At 41.4% G+C, this 16,639-nt stretch overlaps 1 protein-coding gene across 1 annotated transcript in view; it reads right to left on the reverse strand.

Annotated features, from left to right (window-relative positions):
- The window catches only part of SCUBE1 (signal peptide, CUB domain and EGF like domain containing 1), a 219,653-nt gene that overhangs the window by 15,421 nt on the left and 187,593 nt on the right, over positions 1-16,639 (reverse strand). Inside the window, exons 10-14 of the mRNA XM_009279091.2 lie at positions 13,524-13,640; positions 8,689-8,811; positions 5,138-5,257; positions 3,415-3,507; positions 1,571-1,687 (exon numbers count right to left, since the gene is read on the reverse strand). Of these exons, the coding sequence (XP_009277366.1) occupies positions 1,571-1,687; positions 3,415-3,507; positions 5,138-5,257; positions 8,689-8,811; positions 13,524-13,640 (570 nt within the window). The remainder of the gene's footprint in view (positions 1-1,570; positions 1,688-3,414; positions 3,508-5,137; positions 5,258-8,688; positions 8,812-13,523; positions 13,641-16,639) is intronic.

Raw genomic sequence — 16,639 nt, forward strand, 5'->3', positions numbered from 1 at the left:
GTGAAGAAATTTTTCCTGATATCCAATTTAAACCCCCCTGTGGCGCAACTAAGCCATTTCCTCTCGTCCTATCACAAGCCAGAGGAACTGAATGCCCTCGTCAATTATGTGTAACCACTGAGGAGAAAGGCCACAACCTGTTGGGACACAATCACATAAGCATCTTCTCCCTATATAAAGAAATTTATGTGAAAAATATCGTTGTTGTGATAGGCGATGGACCTTCCAGGTCAGGGAGAAATTTCAAGCACTCAAACCACCAGAAGAATTTCATTCCAAGTGTGCGGATATAATCTTACTGTTAGACCCAGAAGTTCAGATGACATAACAAACACAAAGCAAAGCAAGCAAAGGACAAGGAAATGCATCCAAGAAATATATTCCCATGGTGATTGTATGGACCAAAACCCCAACTTCTATGAGTTTAAAAATGAGTCTGATAATCACATCTTATTAAAAGAAGACAATACATAAGGATAAGGTAAGCATCTTGACAACTGAGACTTGTTTTAAGCCAATGCTTGGAAAATTAGAGAGATAAATGTCTAGATTGCAGGGTAAAGATAAAATATGAATCTAAGTTTTAAAAATAAAATCTTTAAACCATTAGCATTTTTTTAGGATAGCTATTTTTACTCTTTCAGGGCTCCTATATGACTCCTCACTCGTTAGCAAAAGTAGTGGTAAGACAGATTCGCAAAAGAGAATATATCACCAGTAGATGTTTGCTGTAAGCTGCTAAGTTGCTTTAAGCAACAAGATGAACTGTTGCAATTACACCAATACTGTGTATTAAAATCTGGAAAATTTTGAGTTAATGTTAAATTTAAATGAACTCCAAGTATTTAAATACGTATCACTTCTAAAATCTCTTTTTTGTTCAACTTTAAAAGTGATGTTCAAAACTAAGAATAATAAAACCCCATACCTCGTCATACCGAGTTCTAAAAACATTTGATTACTTTGATTCAGCCTGACACAAACTTTTTTTTTCATTTCAGATTTTTGGTAATTATGTCTAAATCTTCTAAGTATTTTTTCTAACATCATAACTGCTCACTCCAACATAAGAAAAGATCTAAGGCTGTGCAACATCAGATTTTGATTATAACTTTCCCGCTTAGGGGTTCTCTTTGCTCCTGCAACGGGATACTAATCCAGCATCCAGCAAATAAATAATAGCTTTTGTTTTCTTTTATAAATCTCATTTGGGAAAACTAAACCAAACCAAACTGACATTGTTTCATGTGACTTTGCATCGGTCATAGCTTTTTGTCTCAGGATATTTCTGCCATTACCAATGCCAGAAAAAGGATCAGCTTAATTTCAAACTCATGTACTTTTGAACAAAGATTTTTCAAAGCAACTGGTGACATTTCAGCACTGTCAGATCCAAACCCAAGGCACTGTTCAGCTAGAGCGTGAACCCTGGCCTGAACTTAAATTCAGATCCAAACATAAAAAACATTACTTTTTTTTCCCTCCGCAGTGTGAAAACAAAATATGCAAACAAGCAAGGAAACAAACAAAAAATTAGAATGCTGTTTACATGTTAGAAGAAACCACCTACCTAAAACAGCTTGCTTCCCAGAATCTTTTGTTTTTTCTTTGCTGCGAGGCCGTAAATGGCACTTTGCATCTTTAATTTTAAAACGAGCTTTCTGCTTGATTGGAGGGGCTAATGAATCTGTCGATGTAAAGTAAAAAAGCTATCATTTGGGATGCAGATGAAATGAAGTCTGAAACTTATTCTTAAAAACAGACTCAGAAGTCTTCTTGGGACATAGAAAAGAGACAGCCCAAGAGTTATACACTTTGTACAAGAGGATCTGTTTCCATAAGTTCATTTTTTCACATAAGCACTACTCCGGAGCCCATAAAGATCAATCAATTTGCTAGTATCGCATATGCTCTGCATGTATGCTTCCCCTCCAGCATGCCTGCACATCTTCGTGGAATTTGCGTGAATTTGTCTCTTACTATGAAAAAGGTTAATTGCTACCTTTTTTTTCTGACTCTCTGTCTGTGATTTCCACATTACTTGGCTGTAGTTCTGCTCTTGCTAATGCCAACCAGGAATAAGATTAATTTAGTGGAGCTACGCTGTTGGCAGTTGAAAACCATCCAAAGGAAACGTCTTTATTTGACTGTGGTCTATGGCTTGCAAGCTCTATTCTTCAGCTTTAAATCCAAGCCAGTTAGGTCTTATGACTTTAAAGGCTGTTACACAGCCATGCACTGCTTAGAAAATGTAGCTGCTGGCTGACTTCCTCACAAAGTCCATGGTGGAAAAGGCTGGGCCCGGGCCGTCACCTGCCAGCCGCTGCGGGCTGCCCACGGGACCTGGAGCAGGTGGAGGATGGTCACAGGTAAATGCCACAACGTGGGTCTCTCTTTCCTTGGGAGGGCCTTGCCGAACCAGGACTATAGAGGTAGCAGCCACATCTGCTGCCATGTTACCTCACTCCACAGCATCGTACCTCCTAACGCATTCCAAATATATAAGAAATACGTGGTTAGAGAACTGGTAACAGCAGGTAATGATATGTGAAGTGGGCTGACACTTCCCACTGCTGGATGCTGTTTCAGCTGCTTCTAATTTTGCCAGACTTCAACCATTTTGAGCTGAACTTTTTTTTATGCTGAGTATCAGCTTTAGGACGCGTTTTGAAATGTCTCTGCAAAAATAATCCAGTCATTTCTGAGAACAAGATGAATGAAACACAGTATGTGCTCATAAAAGTCTCATAACCTTTTTATTGTGAACCCCCAATAGGAGGATCTCTGCTCCTAAGGAAGGACTTCGCAGGTGAGGGCTGGGACCCACCATAGCCTTTGGGTCTTGTGCTACTGATGGGCCCCTCTGGCTCACTTCCATGTCTGGGAAGCAATGCCGTTTTGATATGCTTGCTATTGCCTTGCTGGACTATGGAAAGTAAAGTACTCTAAATATTTGTCCTCACTGAACATATCTCAAACCTCCACCACTCCTCTTCTGACCTACCAACACAATGCCTCACTGAAGGGCAACTAAGCACACTCCAGCCCTCAAGGAAAGGCTGCAGAAAAGTGTGTGCATGATGAAACACAGGCTACTTTAATTCTGTTCTTGTGTAACTTGAGAGCTGTATGTCTTGCAATTCCCAAGTGGTCTGGGGGACCTCATCACCTACCTCCTAGATGCTAAGGCCTGGGTGAACAGGAGAGCACCTACCTGCGCAGCTGGGCAGGGTCGCGTTGCGTTTCTGCTGAGCCTTGCCTTGCTGGAAGTGTGTGCATGATGAAACACAGGCTACCTTAATTCTGTTCTTGTGTAACTTGAGAGCTGTATGTCTTGCAATTCCCAAGTGGTCTGGGGGACCTCATCACCTACCTCCTAGATGCTAAGGCCTGGGTGAACAGGAGAGCACCTACCTGCGCAGCTGGGCAGGGTCGCGTTGCGTTTCTGCTGAGCCTTGCCTTGCTGGACGGGAATGCCACAGCTCAGCGTGTAGCTGTTCTCCGAATCTGCGGGGCAGAACGCAGAGTCAGCACATGTGGCAACAGCCTCACAAAGCCTCTGCTCCCCTCATCACCCCCAGCATTAATGTTCGGTGCTTGAACAAACTTATTAATACTGCTAAATAAGGAGACATTTTAAGTGCTGAACGTGGATTTAAACGGCTGAAATAGTTTGCCAAAGGCTACTGCTTCACAGTCTTGACTATAAGTTTTGTTTCTTCCAGCACTGAAATGTTACATTTTATAAACAATTTGGCATGAAGTTAGCTGTAAATAATTCCATGGTGCACAAGTATAAAATATTTTGTGCTTGTCTGCGGCAGAGTCCTTATGCTTTGATCATCTCTATAATTTAAAAAATAAACCACGTACTTTACTAATAATTTTAGCTTCAGACTCTGGCAGAATTTATTGGCAGAAACAAAAAAACCCCCACATACTTAGAACCATAACAGGGTTTACATACTGCACAGATAAAACTGTGTATTGGTGCATACAAATTAGATAAATGCATGGTTCCAGTAATCTCTGCTAAACTGAAAATAAAGTGTGAACAGCTCGACCGCACATCATGCCAGGACTAACATGAAAAGTAGAAACCCTTGTGGAAAATAATCCTGTGTCAGAACCAGAATGTGTATGAAAAAGTAATAGCAACCCCCTGCCCCACCTGCCCTGCAAAACTGTGTAGATGAAAATTACCTGTAGAAAGTGATAAAAAAAAAGGGGGGGGAGGGGAAGATGAGATGCCTGAGTTTCTGTAAACAACAATGCCTGAGTTTCTATAGATAACAGTCAGCTGAACTATTACCAACAAAATTTATTAAAAACCAGCAACTGCCAGCAACTAATACAGAGAGATGTTTTTTCCATACTGCCTCCTGAGACAGATTTAGTTGTATCCATTTTGTATGAGACAGTAAGACAGGTTTAAAGCTGTTGCTATGTCATCCTTTGCTCCACTGGCTGAGCCGATGGAAGTTTTATGCTACCCTGGCTGGTGTGGGAGCTTGATCATGTGCTGTGGCAGCCGCAGCGTTAAATTGCCCAGCATGTCCCACTCCTCCTCTCCTGCCCCTGCATCACATCGTGCTCACTAAGCTGAGTTCCTCTCAGGGGAACCCTCCGCTTTGGGAGTCGCTTCTGCTCCTGCTCAATCACACAATTACAGGGTATTTCAGGCCATGACGCAGAGTCCATCATTTTAAGCAGATGCCTGGATGGACACAGGGGACTTACTCATATTGAAGAACATGTTACTAAAACTTAGCAGGAATTCACTGAAATCAACTGTTCAGTTTTCCCCCCACTTTAGACATAGCAATTTAATATATTAAAATTTTTCTTTTGCACCATCTGGTTAAGGTAGTTGTGTGTCTCAGATTTTTGTTAAATTTTTTTCCGCCAAATGACATCTCAAATTAAAGAACTAAGGGCCAAACCTCTAATGTAACTGACAGTCAGCTCTTCTTGTATTTAATGATGTGCATGTTGCCCCAATTTAATTTATAATGATGTTTTGCTCATTTACAGTTGTCCATAACAAAAACTGAATGCAAGAGTCATGAATACATTAGCAGAGAAGAAATCATCAAGTCACATTCTAGACTTCGGAGGACAAATATTTTGTACAAACCTGGAACAAAAAGAGTATTGGATGGGCACGACAGGAAGCAGCTCTCTATGCCTCCTGTCTTACTACACACTAGCTGAGCCTTGGGAGCTGGTTTGGCATTCGGGAGACATTTCACCATCTCTGAAGAGAAAAGAAAAAAGAAAAATGAAAAAAATCAGGCACTGCCCAACCCAGAACTTTGTGCATCCACTTGCTTACAGCGGTGAGGAAAGGTAGAAGTGGCAGCAAAGCAAAATCACAGGCCCAGGCATTTCTGAAATAAGCACCTAATAGGGAGAGAGTATCTGGATCTTGAGCTTGGAAAGAAAACTCCTTCACATTTTTAGACCTAAACTCTAGATCAGTCTTTCCCCTCCAATCCTCCACTTTGGGACTGTTCAGGTCCAGATCTGCACCCTGAAAGGCAGGTGTCTCTCTAATTATGAGCACAATTCTGTGTACACAACTTGATCACAGAAGCAACAGGAAACACTAATGACCTGAGATGTCCTCTCCCCCCTCTTGGAGGCACAGCTCTCTGGTTTAACAGGCCCAGTACCACACCACGCACAGGAGTCGCCCTCACAAAGATCTGTTTATTTAGATGACCGCTAAAATGGTGTTTTCCACTTCTCACTCCAACTCTCGCAGACTTTTTAATTTCAGCTTCACGCTCAAGCTTCTGGAAGTAGAAAACTTCCCAGCCGGGCCGAAGTGAGGCAGGACATGCTGGGATGGAGATGGATAGTCCCACTCGTCCTTTCAGCCACTGCCGAAATGCCCCAAGCAATGCTAGAAGGGACACTGTGACGCACGTAGACATCAGCCATTTCTCATCAGCACCCACGGCACGAGGCACGTTGCAGCTCGTGCAATGGAAATATCCAGCTTCTCCTCTTGGCTTCATGGCAGGATGAAGACAGAGTATCCCGCAGGTCTCACAAGCTGCTCTTCGTATTTGGGTAAGGGATGGTTTGTGCTGAAACTACATAGAGTTGTTACGAATTGTTGGATCAGTCTCTGCTTCACCCTGAGATGATGGTATGCCACTGATAATTATAATCCTGCATTTATTTTAATTGGACATCTTTTGGGACTGAAGTGTTACTTAAGTACATCTTTCTCCACACAAATGACGAGGTTCATTCTCAGCTGCAGCTGGCAGGTGACATCACTACCTGCACTGAGACACCCTCACCGCTTCCCTCCTTTTCCCCAGAGATTTAACCTCTGCACTGACTGCTGGCCAAGTGCAGCTGGGCACCTCTTCAAGCAGTTATTTCACACTGCATCAGCTGGTTAAATCTCAGCCAGGTGCCTGTAGAGCAGTTCTTGCTTCAGTCCCGTAAAAACACTTGTTCAGGTCCATACGCTTTTTCTCCGACTGTTCCTTGCTCTTTCTTTCAAACATGCTCACCTTACAAGATGGACTTGGCTGACTCTTGTTTTGCTCACGGTTGACTGTGCTACTGCAAATGCCATTTTTCCTACCCCTCTGCTCACCACTGAACCACACCAAGGTAGGGGGGAGATCAGAGCTGCAGCATCCGAGTCCAGTAGGAAGCAACCAGGCTGGTTTGGGTCCGCCGGGGTTTGGGAAAAGCCCAGTAAAGCTGGGATGAAACAGACCAATTCAAATGTGGTAGCTGGAATGAGCCTTGCTTGGCTTGGCTTGAGTGCAGAGGAAGGGTGCCAGCAGCTGCCAGCTGGGTTGTATTCCTGGCCTCACTAGTGGTCAAAGATAAAATATCCAAGTCCCTTGAACACGCCTGATGTTTGCATCTCAAGTATGGGAATAATCATCCTCCACTTACCTCCCTCTTAAGGCCTTTTACGTTACTTTGGTGATGCTTAGAAGGAAATTATTTCTTTGGACTGAGGAGACAACACAAGCGCAAAGTGTCATTGCTGAGCAAAAGAGGATTTTGTTGCTGCAAGTGTCTCCAAATCATGTGGCATTCAGGATCATTAGATATCATTCTCCTCCTTTTTATTGTGCTTTTGTAACAATGTAGAACACAGTTTCCTCTAAACAATGTTGGTAATAAAGGCAGGCAATCAGCAGGGAGATGACACTCATTTTAAGCCTCATTAAATTGATCAAATAAAACAGTGTGTATCAATAGAGAAGGGTGTTCTATTTTCCATCTTCCAACTGAGTATTACAAATAATGAAGAGAAATTTACAACTAGGAAAATATTCTCAATATAGTCTCGTACCATGGGAACAGCATTCTTAGCAGGTTGAGAGGGAATATAACACAAAACTTCTGTAGTCTAACTACATACCAGACCCCAAAAAATTTTAGTCCCCATTGTTAATTTACAAATTCCTTTCCAGAGGACTAACTGGTACATTGCAAGGGAGACCTAGTGGATAACTGAAAAAACAGTGTTAACCATTTCTTACTCCTATAGTACTTGTTCTCTAGATAGCAGTGAAGGTAATTTATGTAAAGCTAAGTGGGAAAAATAAGGTACTTAGTTGTGGTTAAGACGACAGTCAGTGGCAAAGGCTGAAACCCAACTTGACACCCCCCTTTCCCTACTCAACTATAAAGTGCTTTCCATACTGCTGTATCCACGTAAGTGGAAAAATGCCGTAATTGCATGATCATGCCAGAGGCCGGTGCAGTGCTGTCTACCCCAGACTATAGTGCTTTCCCTTAAGTAATGTCCCCCTTTATTGTTCTGTTTTGCTCCCAGTTAGGTATTAGGCATGAGCCCCAAATGTATCTATGAGAATCAAACAAACAAAACCAACCAAACAAAACCCCACAACCTAAATTTGACTATGCAAGACCTAAGGTATGCTATTCCCATTAAAAAACATGACAACAGAATTAAAATATCACAGAAAATACTTTGAATGGCTGTAGCCATGGCCAAGATTTGCTGTGCTTCAAATTAGACCCTAGGGAAAAAAAAAGTCATCTACTTAAAGGATACACAAGAACGATGACTGGAACAGATATTCAGATTTGCCACAAAGTAAGTGGCACTAGCAGCAAGTGCCATCATTGTAGTGGTCTCAGGACTTGTGCTCATTGCAATTAATACTTTTGACACAGCTACTGTCAGTGCTTTATATTAAACAGGATACCTTTGGTGATAACTTGAAAAATTGGGGTATGGTGCTGTGAATGTAGATAATAACCTGAATACCACGTGCTATTTGTAAACAGTTAAATATTTTGAATATTCTAAATGACTCTTAGAGGGAAACAGAGTTATATCTGAGGTCATAGAGATGGATGTCAAAGGACAAAAAAAGGAGAAAACTATAAAATACATAACATAATAACGTAGGAAGACTTAGATTTGTGTGAACAGACTCATAAAATTAAAAAAAAAGAATTCAACACAAATAAAATCCAGCACATTGCCCATTCTCTAATTCACCTGTAGTTATATCCTAGTCCATGGATGACCAGGTATTAAAGGCTAAAATGAATTTGGGGATCTGTATTGTGAAAATGCAGCATCCCTCAGACAAAACCATGGGCTTTTCCACGCTCCCGGAGAACAGGAGCATCGCCAGAGTCACCTCTGAGTCAGTCTCCCGTACTTACCAACGCAGTCCTTTTTATTCCAGTGCAGTTTCTTTCCAGGTGGACAGACACACTCATAGCTCCCCATTGTATTAAGACACCCATAGTCACAGCTACCATTGCTGATGCTGCATTCATCAATATCTGAAATGTAATTAAAGTTGAGAAGAGTATTAACCATTTGTGCACGTCTACTGTACATTAAGATATTATGTGCATAAGGATATCTGTTTTCTACTATATCTTTTATATTTCAGTCTATATAAACGTATAAAAGCAGACAATACTCATGTCAAACAATTTTATGCACATTGAATGTATTTGTCCTTAGACACATACTTAGCTCCCACTCTTGCAGAGATTTATGCATACGATACAATTTACTTGCCAGGACTAGTTACACTGAAATTCTTGGAAGTACTCACATGATACAAAACATGCTCAAAAGTCTCTGCAGCATCTGGACAATAAAGTATATTGCATTATATGAAAAAATGTCAAAGGCATAAACATCTGTGAAAGTCGATCACTTTTGCATAACAGGGAGATAAATTCTCCATAGTGATTCACAGAGTTTGCTTTTAGAAATGATTCAGATGGAGGAAACTATATATTTGATAGGAACCTTACAGCTGAAATGTAGTTTATTTAGTCTTCTACTCCTCAAATAAAAATGAAAGGTAAGAGCTTGCAAGAAGGCAAAGCAATTACCAGGTATTTATCAGTGATATTCCACACAAAATCTTTCAACTTTAGATACATTGGAAAAGTATTTAGTCAATATGAGGTATAACCTTTTTAGTCTATGCAATCAGCATTTATATACTTGTGCTGACACGGCTGATCTTTCATCCTCTCTCCTCCCACCACCAGAAAGGATGTTTATCCATCATGCTCAGCAGGAGTTGTGCTGCCATGTACTCACCTCTGGATCACGCTCAGGCACATTTGGGACACTAGATGGCACAGGCCAAAATTTTGATATGGCACCAGTGAACCATCAGTTGTGCGTTGCTGCTCCAGACTCTTTGATTTACTAGTATAGCTGTAACCTAAAAGCCCTTGTTATGGACCACAGCCCCGTTATTTTAGGTACTGCACTAACCTCAACAAGTGGTTTCTGCCCTTTGAACGCAGCTACCCATCTGCTTGCTAAAACGGTAGTGTTACTGTAACGTAACATGGCATGTAGGTTGCGCCATTTGACATATGCTCAAATGAGCTAGAATGACACCAAATCAACAGGAGATATACTGAATTGCTAATATTAGGTACTGCTGCACTAACCTCAACAAGTGGTTTCTGCCCTTTGAACGCAGCTACCCATCTGCTTGCTAAAACGGTAGTGTTACTGTAACGTAACATGGCATGTAGGTTGCGCCATTTGACATATGCTCAAATGAGCTAGAATGACACCAAATCAACAGGAGATATACTGAATTGCTAATACTCTGGCTTAATGATAGGCCTCAAAATGTAACTGTAGAAGTAAAATTGTCACTTAATGCGTTTCTAAGGGAGGTCTGTCCATAAAGGCTCACAGGCTGAGTGTCTAACTGCCTTTCCAAACCACGCCTGAACCCAGGTTTGAACTCCGATTGCCGTGTGCTTGGCACTGTGTGAATCCATATGGTTTGCAGGAACACAGTCTGAGTTCAAGCCAGTTCTCCCCAGGCACCAATTTTGGAGCCCAGCGACCCCATCTGAAGCCAGAGGGTGAGGAGGTGGGGCTGATGAAGGGATTGGACTCAAGCACACACTTGGGCCCTGCACTGATTAAGAAATGCAGGCCTATACATATTAGCCAAGTCCTCCTCTGGCATCTTGGGGCACTTGATGGGAACATGAGAGTATTTACTGGGGCAGCTGCTGGAATCCAGAAACAGCTTTCTTCTTCTGACGCCTGTTTGGTTAAGCAAAAAGCTAGAAAACATGGAGTACATGCATAAAAGAAACTGAGAAAGACACCCTAATACATCAGGCATGTTTCTAGAAAACATTACGATTTTTGAGTCAGAGTCAGGACATTTGGAGGTCCTGGGTCAGCAATTCCAAAAACTGACGAGGGAGATAGTCCCAGAAAAAACTTTTTCTGGGAAATTTTGTACATAGTAGCCAGGCTTCTTCTGAGTGCAACAGGGGGATCTGCTTGCTAACCCATACTTCAAAACACGCATTTAGTCCACAGTGCTCCTGCCACTGAGCTCTGGCCAAACTGTTCAAACATGAGCTCTTGCTGTCAAGTACCTCAGCCCAGAACCAAGCTCCTGGAGAAGCAGCCAAATTCCCAAAGGCGTTGAACAGTCCTGCAGATTCTACTGACTCTCCTAAGGTCACTTAACGAGCCAATACTGCAAGTAGGGCTTTACATAAACAGGTGGTGTAAGCGCTAGCACTGTCCTTGTAGAAGATTCCCTTATGATACATGACTTCTGTTACAAGAGATGTCATGAAAAGGATCCCAGAGAGAGCAACAAGGGTTGCCCCTCAGCATGGAAGGCCCAGAACAAGGACATTGCCACATAGTTTATTAATTACTAGTAGAGGGGAAGCAAGATGGACAGAAAGCTTATTAAGAGGCAAGTTTGCACCAAATATTTTTGCAGGTTCTCATTATTTCTCCCTAGTTTTGACTTCTGCTCAGTGCCACATGGATGGCAGCCAGGGTGAGTTATTTGTTCCACTGTAAACATCACTCTCCAGGGGCTGGCTAAAACTAACGATAGGCCTGAGCGGCAAAGCTCAGGGCCTGGACAAGTCTGGATTCAGAGCTGGGATTTTGGATCTGCCCATTATGAAAAAAAGTAGGAGGTTTGGATCTGGTTATGTTTTTGCCTGAAGTTCAGCACTGAGTATTTCCAGTTAGAGTTTTGGTCCTACTTCAGTCTTATTTAAAAGACTGAAGCTGAACTGAGGCTGAAGATTATTTGAAGACTGAGGCTAAACCCCAAACTTTGAGGCTTTCCCTAAATTAATACATAAATAAAGTCATTAAAGAATTAACAGTGAAACTGAAGATCAGTCTCTCCACACCCCACATAGGTCCCCCAAACTTTCAGACTCTGATTTTGTTTTCAGAACTGCCCTCAAGTGGAGTCGTCTTCCAAACTCTTTCTGTAGATGGACTCCTATTTCTCTTCCTGCCTGCCTCTACTATACAGTGAATTTGTTACTTACCCTGCTCTATGGAAGAGATACTAACGCACACCACCTATACCCTTCTCCCAAAAAGAAGCCAGGCAGAGATACCATTAGTAGTGTCTCATGTTATCCCTACAAAATCAGGTGAACTCAGCACTCGGACAAGTGAGGGGCTAGCATCTGTTTCTGCTACATCAGTTTGTGTGGCACAAACCAAATCACATGGGAACGGAAACAACAAGAGCCTTTAACTGTATCTTTTTGACTCAGTCTGTAGCACAATTTACTTAGGAATGCATAGAGAACAACTCCTGCATATACTATGTACCACAATGCCTGCTCCACAAATTAAGAGCCGTTAGGGCCCAACACTGTTCTCAGCAATTCCTCTAACATGCTTTCCCTGGCCTAAGTCTGACTCAGATCAGAACCTGGCCTGAATACATGGATTTTGTGGGTTTAAAGTCGAGGCTTTGTTTACAGTTCGATGCAAGCTTTACTTAGTTTGTATCTCCAATAAGTTGAATAATTAAATAATTAACTATTAACCATCTTTTAACTAAACAAAACCATTCAGTTTTACATTTAAAAACAGCACGGAGATTTTCTTTTGTGTCAGTATTTTCTAACAAGTAATTTAGATTCAGGGCTTTCAGGTTTTATTGTAATTTTCTCTTGTCACTTTTGTTTGTGTAATGCTGACCTGACTGGTTAAAACCGTAATTCGGACTTAATACACTTAAGAAATCCCTCAAAAAAATCCCTTTGCTCTCCTTTGACCAGTGTTCTGAACACAGTCAAAACCTACCCCAGTTTTTAAACGTTCAGGCAGGAGGCCACAGCAATACCTGGGGGTGTTAGCCAGGCCGGCGGCAGGCAGTCTCGTACTGTGACACCCCGGCAAACATTGGATTTAATCTGAGTACTCTGAAATTCTGCTGCCTTGATCAAGTAGAAGTTGACCCTCTAATTTGGTCATTGTGGTAATACTGCCCTGTGATGCACTTAAACAATATCCCACTCCTGGATAACCAAACATTACAGCACCAATTCTTCCCAGTTATGCCAAAAAGGTTGAAGAACTGAAGTAGCTCCACAGAAGATGGGAACAAGGTACCCCACAGCCTTCCATTATCAGTTTCACAGGCGGTTTATGTCACAGTCTGGGAAGGACAAATACCAACAGAGCCAAAATTTGTGAACTTTGTAAAACTGACATCCTTCTCCTATTCTCTTTGTTGCCCATCATTTGAAGCCTTCCTTCTGTAAATACAGTTGTGACTAACCTCACTCCTGTGGAAGTACCAATTGGTACTCCGCACTTGTAAACTCTGTAAGGAAGCTTACCCTGTACAGTGCGATGAACCCCAGCCATGAGGCTGCTTTGCAACGGTTGTGGAAGAACGGGTGCATCCACGCGGTGGTGGATGCAAGTGTCACAGCTGCAGGCTTCCAGTCTATACTGAGGCTGCTATGTACCACCATCACAAAAATGCGTGGCCATTGTTTTTTATTTATGGTCTTCTCTTGGGAATGCTTCAACAAATTTGAGACGCTGAAATTTTAGTCACACCCAGCTCATGCTATTTTAGCTTTATTTTAACTTTATTGGTTTGTCTTCTTCAGTTCTAAAGTCCTCAGCTAAAAATGTGTGGCTCAGTAAACAGTTCACAAAGCAAACAAGCAAACAGATAAGCAAAACTCAGTTTCCAAACCTCCACAGTGCGTCAGTCCATACAAGGTGTAGCCTTTATGGCAGAGACATTCGAAGCTTCCAGGGTAGTTGATGCAGGTGTGATCACAGGTCCTTTCGAAGGAACATTCATCTATATCTGAATTCACAGAAAAAGCATTAAGAAATTAGAATTCAGTTAAACTGAATGGCTGGAACGTCACATTCAGTTGCAACATCTTGTTACTGATAAACTAGCAGATATCACCCCAGGTAAAATCTGAATAAAACATCAGTCTCATTCCTCTAGTGTCTTATAAAGAAAGGACTTGCAGGTACATGGAGAAAGGTAAGAAAAGATAATTTAAGAAAAAACATGAAGACCGTATTATATATGTTCACCATTAGATGGCAACCTTTAACTTCTGATCATATGTTCCCAGCAGGGCTGTGGGGGTATTAAGGTTTTGGGGGGTTAGTGGCACAATGGAAAAAAGTTTTCGGTTGAATCAAATCATTCCTTCGTTCAGTGACCACTCCCTCTGACATCTTGCCCACCAGGACAGGGAGTCACTCGCAGACTTCTGCTCTGCCTACGCAAGTCTGTACAGACAGCTGCACAGCTACGAGGGGCATAAGCAAAACGGTGCCTGAGAATAAGCCAGTGTCAGGAATGGACGGGCTGCACCTAAGACAGGAAATCTTAGTCCAAAGTCCACATTCTACCTAATTCAAGAAAATTTGACCTCTTCCCCTTAAAAAAGTCAGGCATCTCTAATTACCACTGCTCACTAATGTGAAACCCATATTTACCTAGTCTCTTCCACCCAGCAGCCTATGAAGAAAGCAATTAACAGCACATCGCTTCAAAGATAGTACAAAGGTTTTGCTGAGCAGGGTGACGTAAAGGTTTATTTGACAGCAGTCATCACAGAGTGGATGTGCTGAAGACCATTACATTAAAGGTACCTTAAATAGCAATGTTTGCAAAGTAACAGCACTTTTGAGTGAATTTTATCCTCAGACGATTGGTTTTCCTAGAACCCTCTTCAGGGATTATTTTTTTCTGTTAAAAGGTCAGAGAAATTAATATAATGGCATTATTTAAGAGTGGTAATTTCAACAAAAATCTCATTCCTCTAATATTTCTGAGGTATAAATGAATAGAATAGTATTCCTTTAATAGCTTGCACACTTTCTAGAGTTGCTTATTAAGAACATAGCCTGAGCAGCACCATTGCTATATATAACTTGGACTTTCATGTTGTACATGCTTAGAAAGATGTGGCTGCTTGAAAAAATATGGAAATTCACAAATACTTAAGGCACAAATACTTAAGGGTGTGCTACTCAATTCCTATATTCAAGTATTATTTATATAGTTTTGAAGTTTAATGAAACATTCTAGGTCTCATCGTGCTGTCATAAATGCAAATACTTAACTTCAAGAAATGTAAAATTAAGATTTTGTGTATCTGTACGCAAACCCAAAATCTGTGTGAGAGTTTATGCACAAATTTAGAATGTTGTAAACAGCTATATTTTATATGATCTCCAATTTTAAGCGTTTCAAAACATTCACACACAAGAGAATTCACAATGGGGAAAGCAACTGTTCGGGCAAATGTATAACATAAAATGAAATACACATGATGACCAAAAATCTATGCTATCCGGTTTTATGTGTGCATCACAATCACTTGTTATGATCAAGCAGCAAAAAAAGGACAACTGAGATTTTATCTTTTTTACATCTATTTCATTTTTAATGCATTTTCCTGTGCATTTTAAAGTATCATTATTTGAGTTCTGAAAGTAATTTCTTTTTAAGGTTTCCTTTATAGTCTTGGAAATATGCAGCTTTTGAATACACATAAACCGCAAACTGTTTCAGTTTTCTCTAAATAAATACATAAAGTAAAATCATTTGGGAATGAATGCTGCAGTTATAGTTTTAAAGGATTTTTAATGCATAAGCAGCCAAATCATACATCATGGTTTCATTCCTTGTAACCTTGTTCGCTATATGGTACTGGAGGAAGTTTACAAAAGCAGTTCATTTTCTGGCCTCTGACTTACCTTGGAAGGCTTTTTCAAAAATAATTTCATATTTCTCAATAGTGATCTTACCCTGTACTAGTTTAGTCAATGGGGTTTATGCATTGCTTTCACAGATACCGCTTTGTGGTGTTACATATTACGGCTTAGGCCTTTACAGGTTTTTCTTCACAGTAAGAAAGATGCATATCCCTCTTTGCCCGTGGAAACAACAGTCTGCCTAATAATACGACCAGTCATCTGCTTGCCACGTAACAGGCACTCACAATGGACAAATGCATTTCTATTACACAAAATATCAGCTACTCATAAACTTATATTGCTTACACTGGCTGGCAGAGACGCTGAAACAAACACTTTTATTATAATACAAAGACTGCTACTAAAAGCTTTTTCGCCATTTAAACCCCTCATCCCACCTCCTGCTGCTGTTCTCATAAATTCAACCTCTGCTGAATTCAGCATCTTGCTTTGGCTGATGGAACGCGGAAAGCCTCCGTGCGGATTTTTCCTTGCTTAACACCAAGCGCCTCGGCCCCCCCTCCTCCTTGCCTGTGGAGGGTAGGGTTAGGCACTGCCCGAGGGACCGAGCTTTCCGCAGCGCCCTATCTGCAGAATCACCAGTCCCCTGAGGAATTCAGCACTGGTCATAGAAAAGGGAAAAATATGCACCACATACTCTTCACTAAAAGAAACCGGTGGTGTGATACAGGATGCTGAAATCCTCTCGTGCCTTTTTTTTTTTTTTAAACTCTGAAATCTGTGTTCTGGGCGCTGTTATCCCCTGGCTCCCAGCAACTTTGAAGTTGGCCCTCACACCTTTATGGTGCTTCACAATACTTCTCCGTATTTACCCTGAAAGGATATGCTTATTTCCCACCACCCTCATGATACGGGTGTATCTCATAAGAGACTGAGAAGCAGGGAGTTACGCCTGGTTTTCACCTTCACAGCCCTAGGTTTCAAATCCTGCTTACCACACAACTGGGAATGAACGTAGGTATCTACATCTTGTCTCCTCTGTACAAATAACACTGCCCAATCTGGTATATTGACTGAAGAGAAGCCCAAAAATACAAAAGCAGAGATGTGGCAGGTTAT

This window comes from Aptenodytes forsteri, unplaced genomic scaffold (genome assembly GCF_000699145.1).
Source record: "Aptenodytes forsteri isolate BGI_AS27 unplaced genomic scaffold, ASM69914v1 Scaffold241, whole genome shotgun sequence".
Lineage (NCBI taxonomy): Eukaryota > Metazoa > Chordata > Aves > Sphenisciformes > Spheniscidae > Aptenodytes > Aptenodytes forsteri.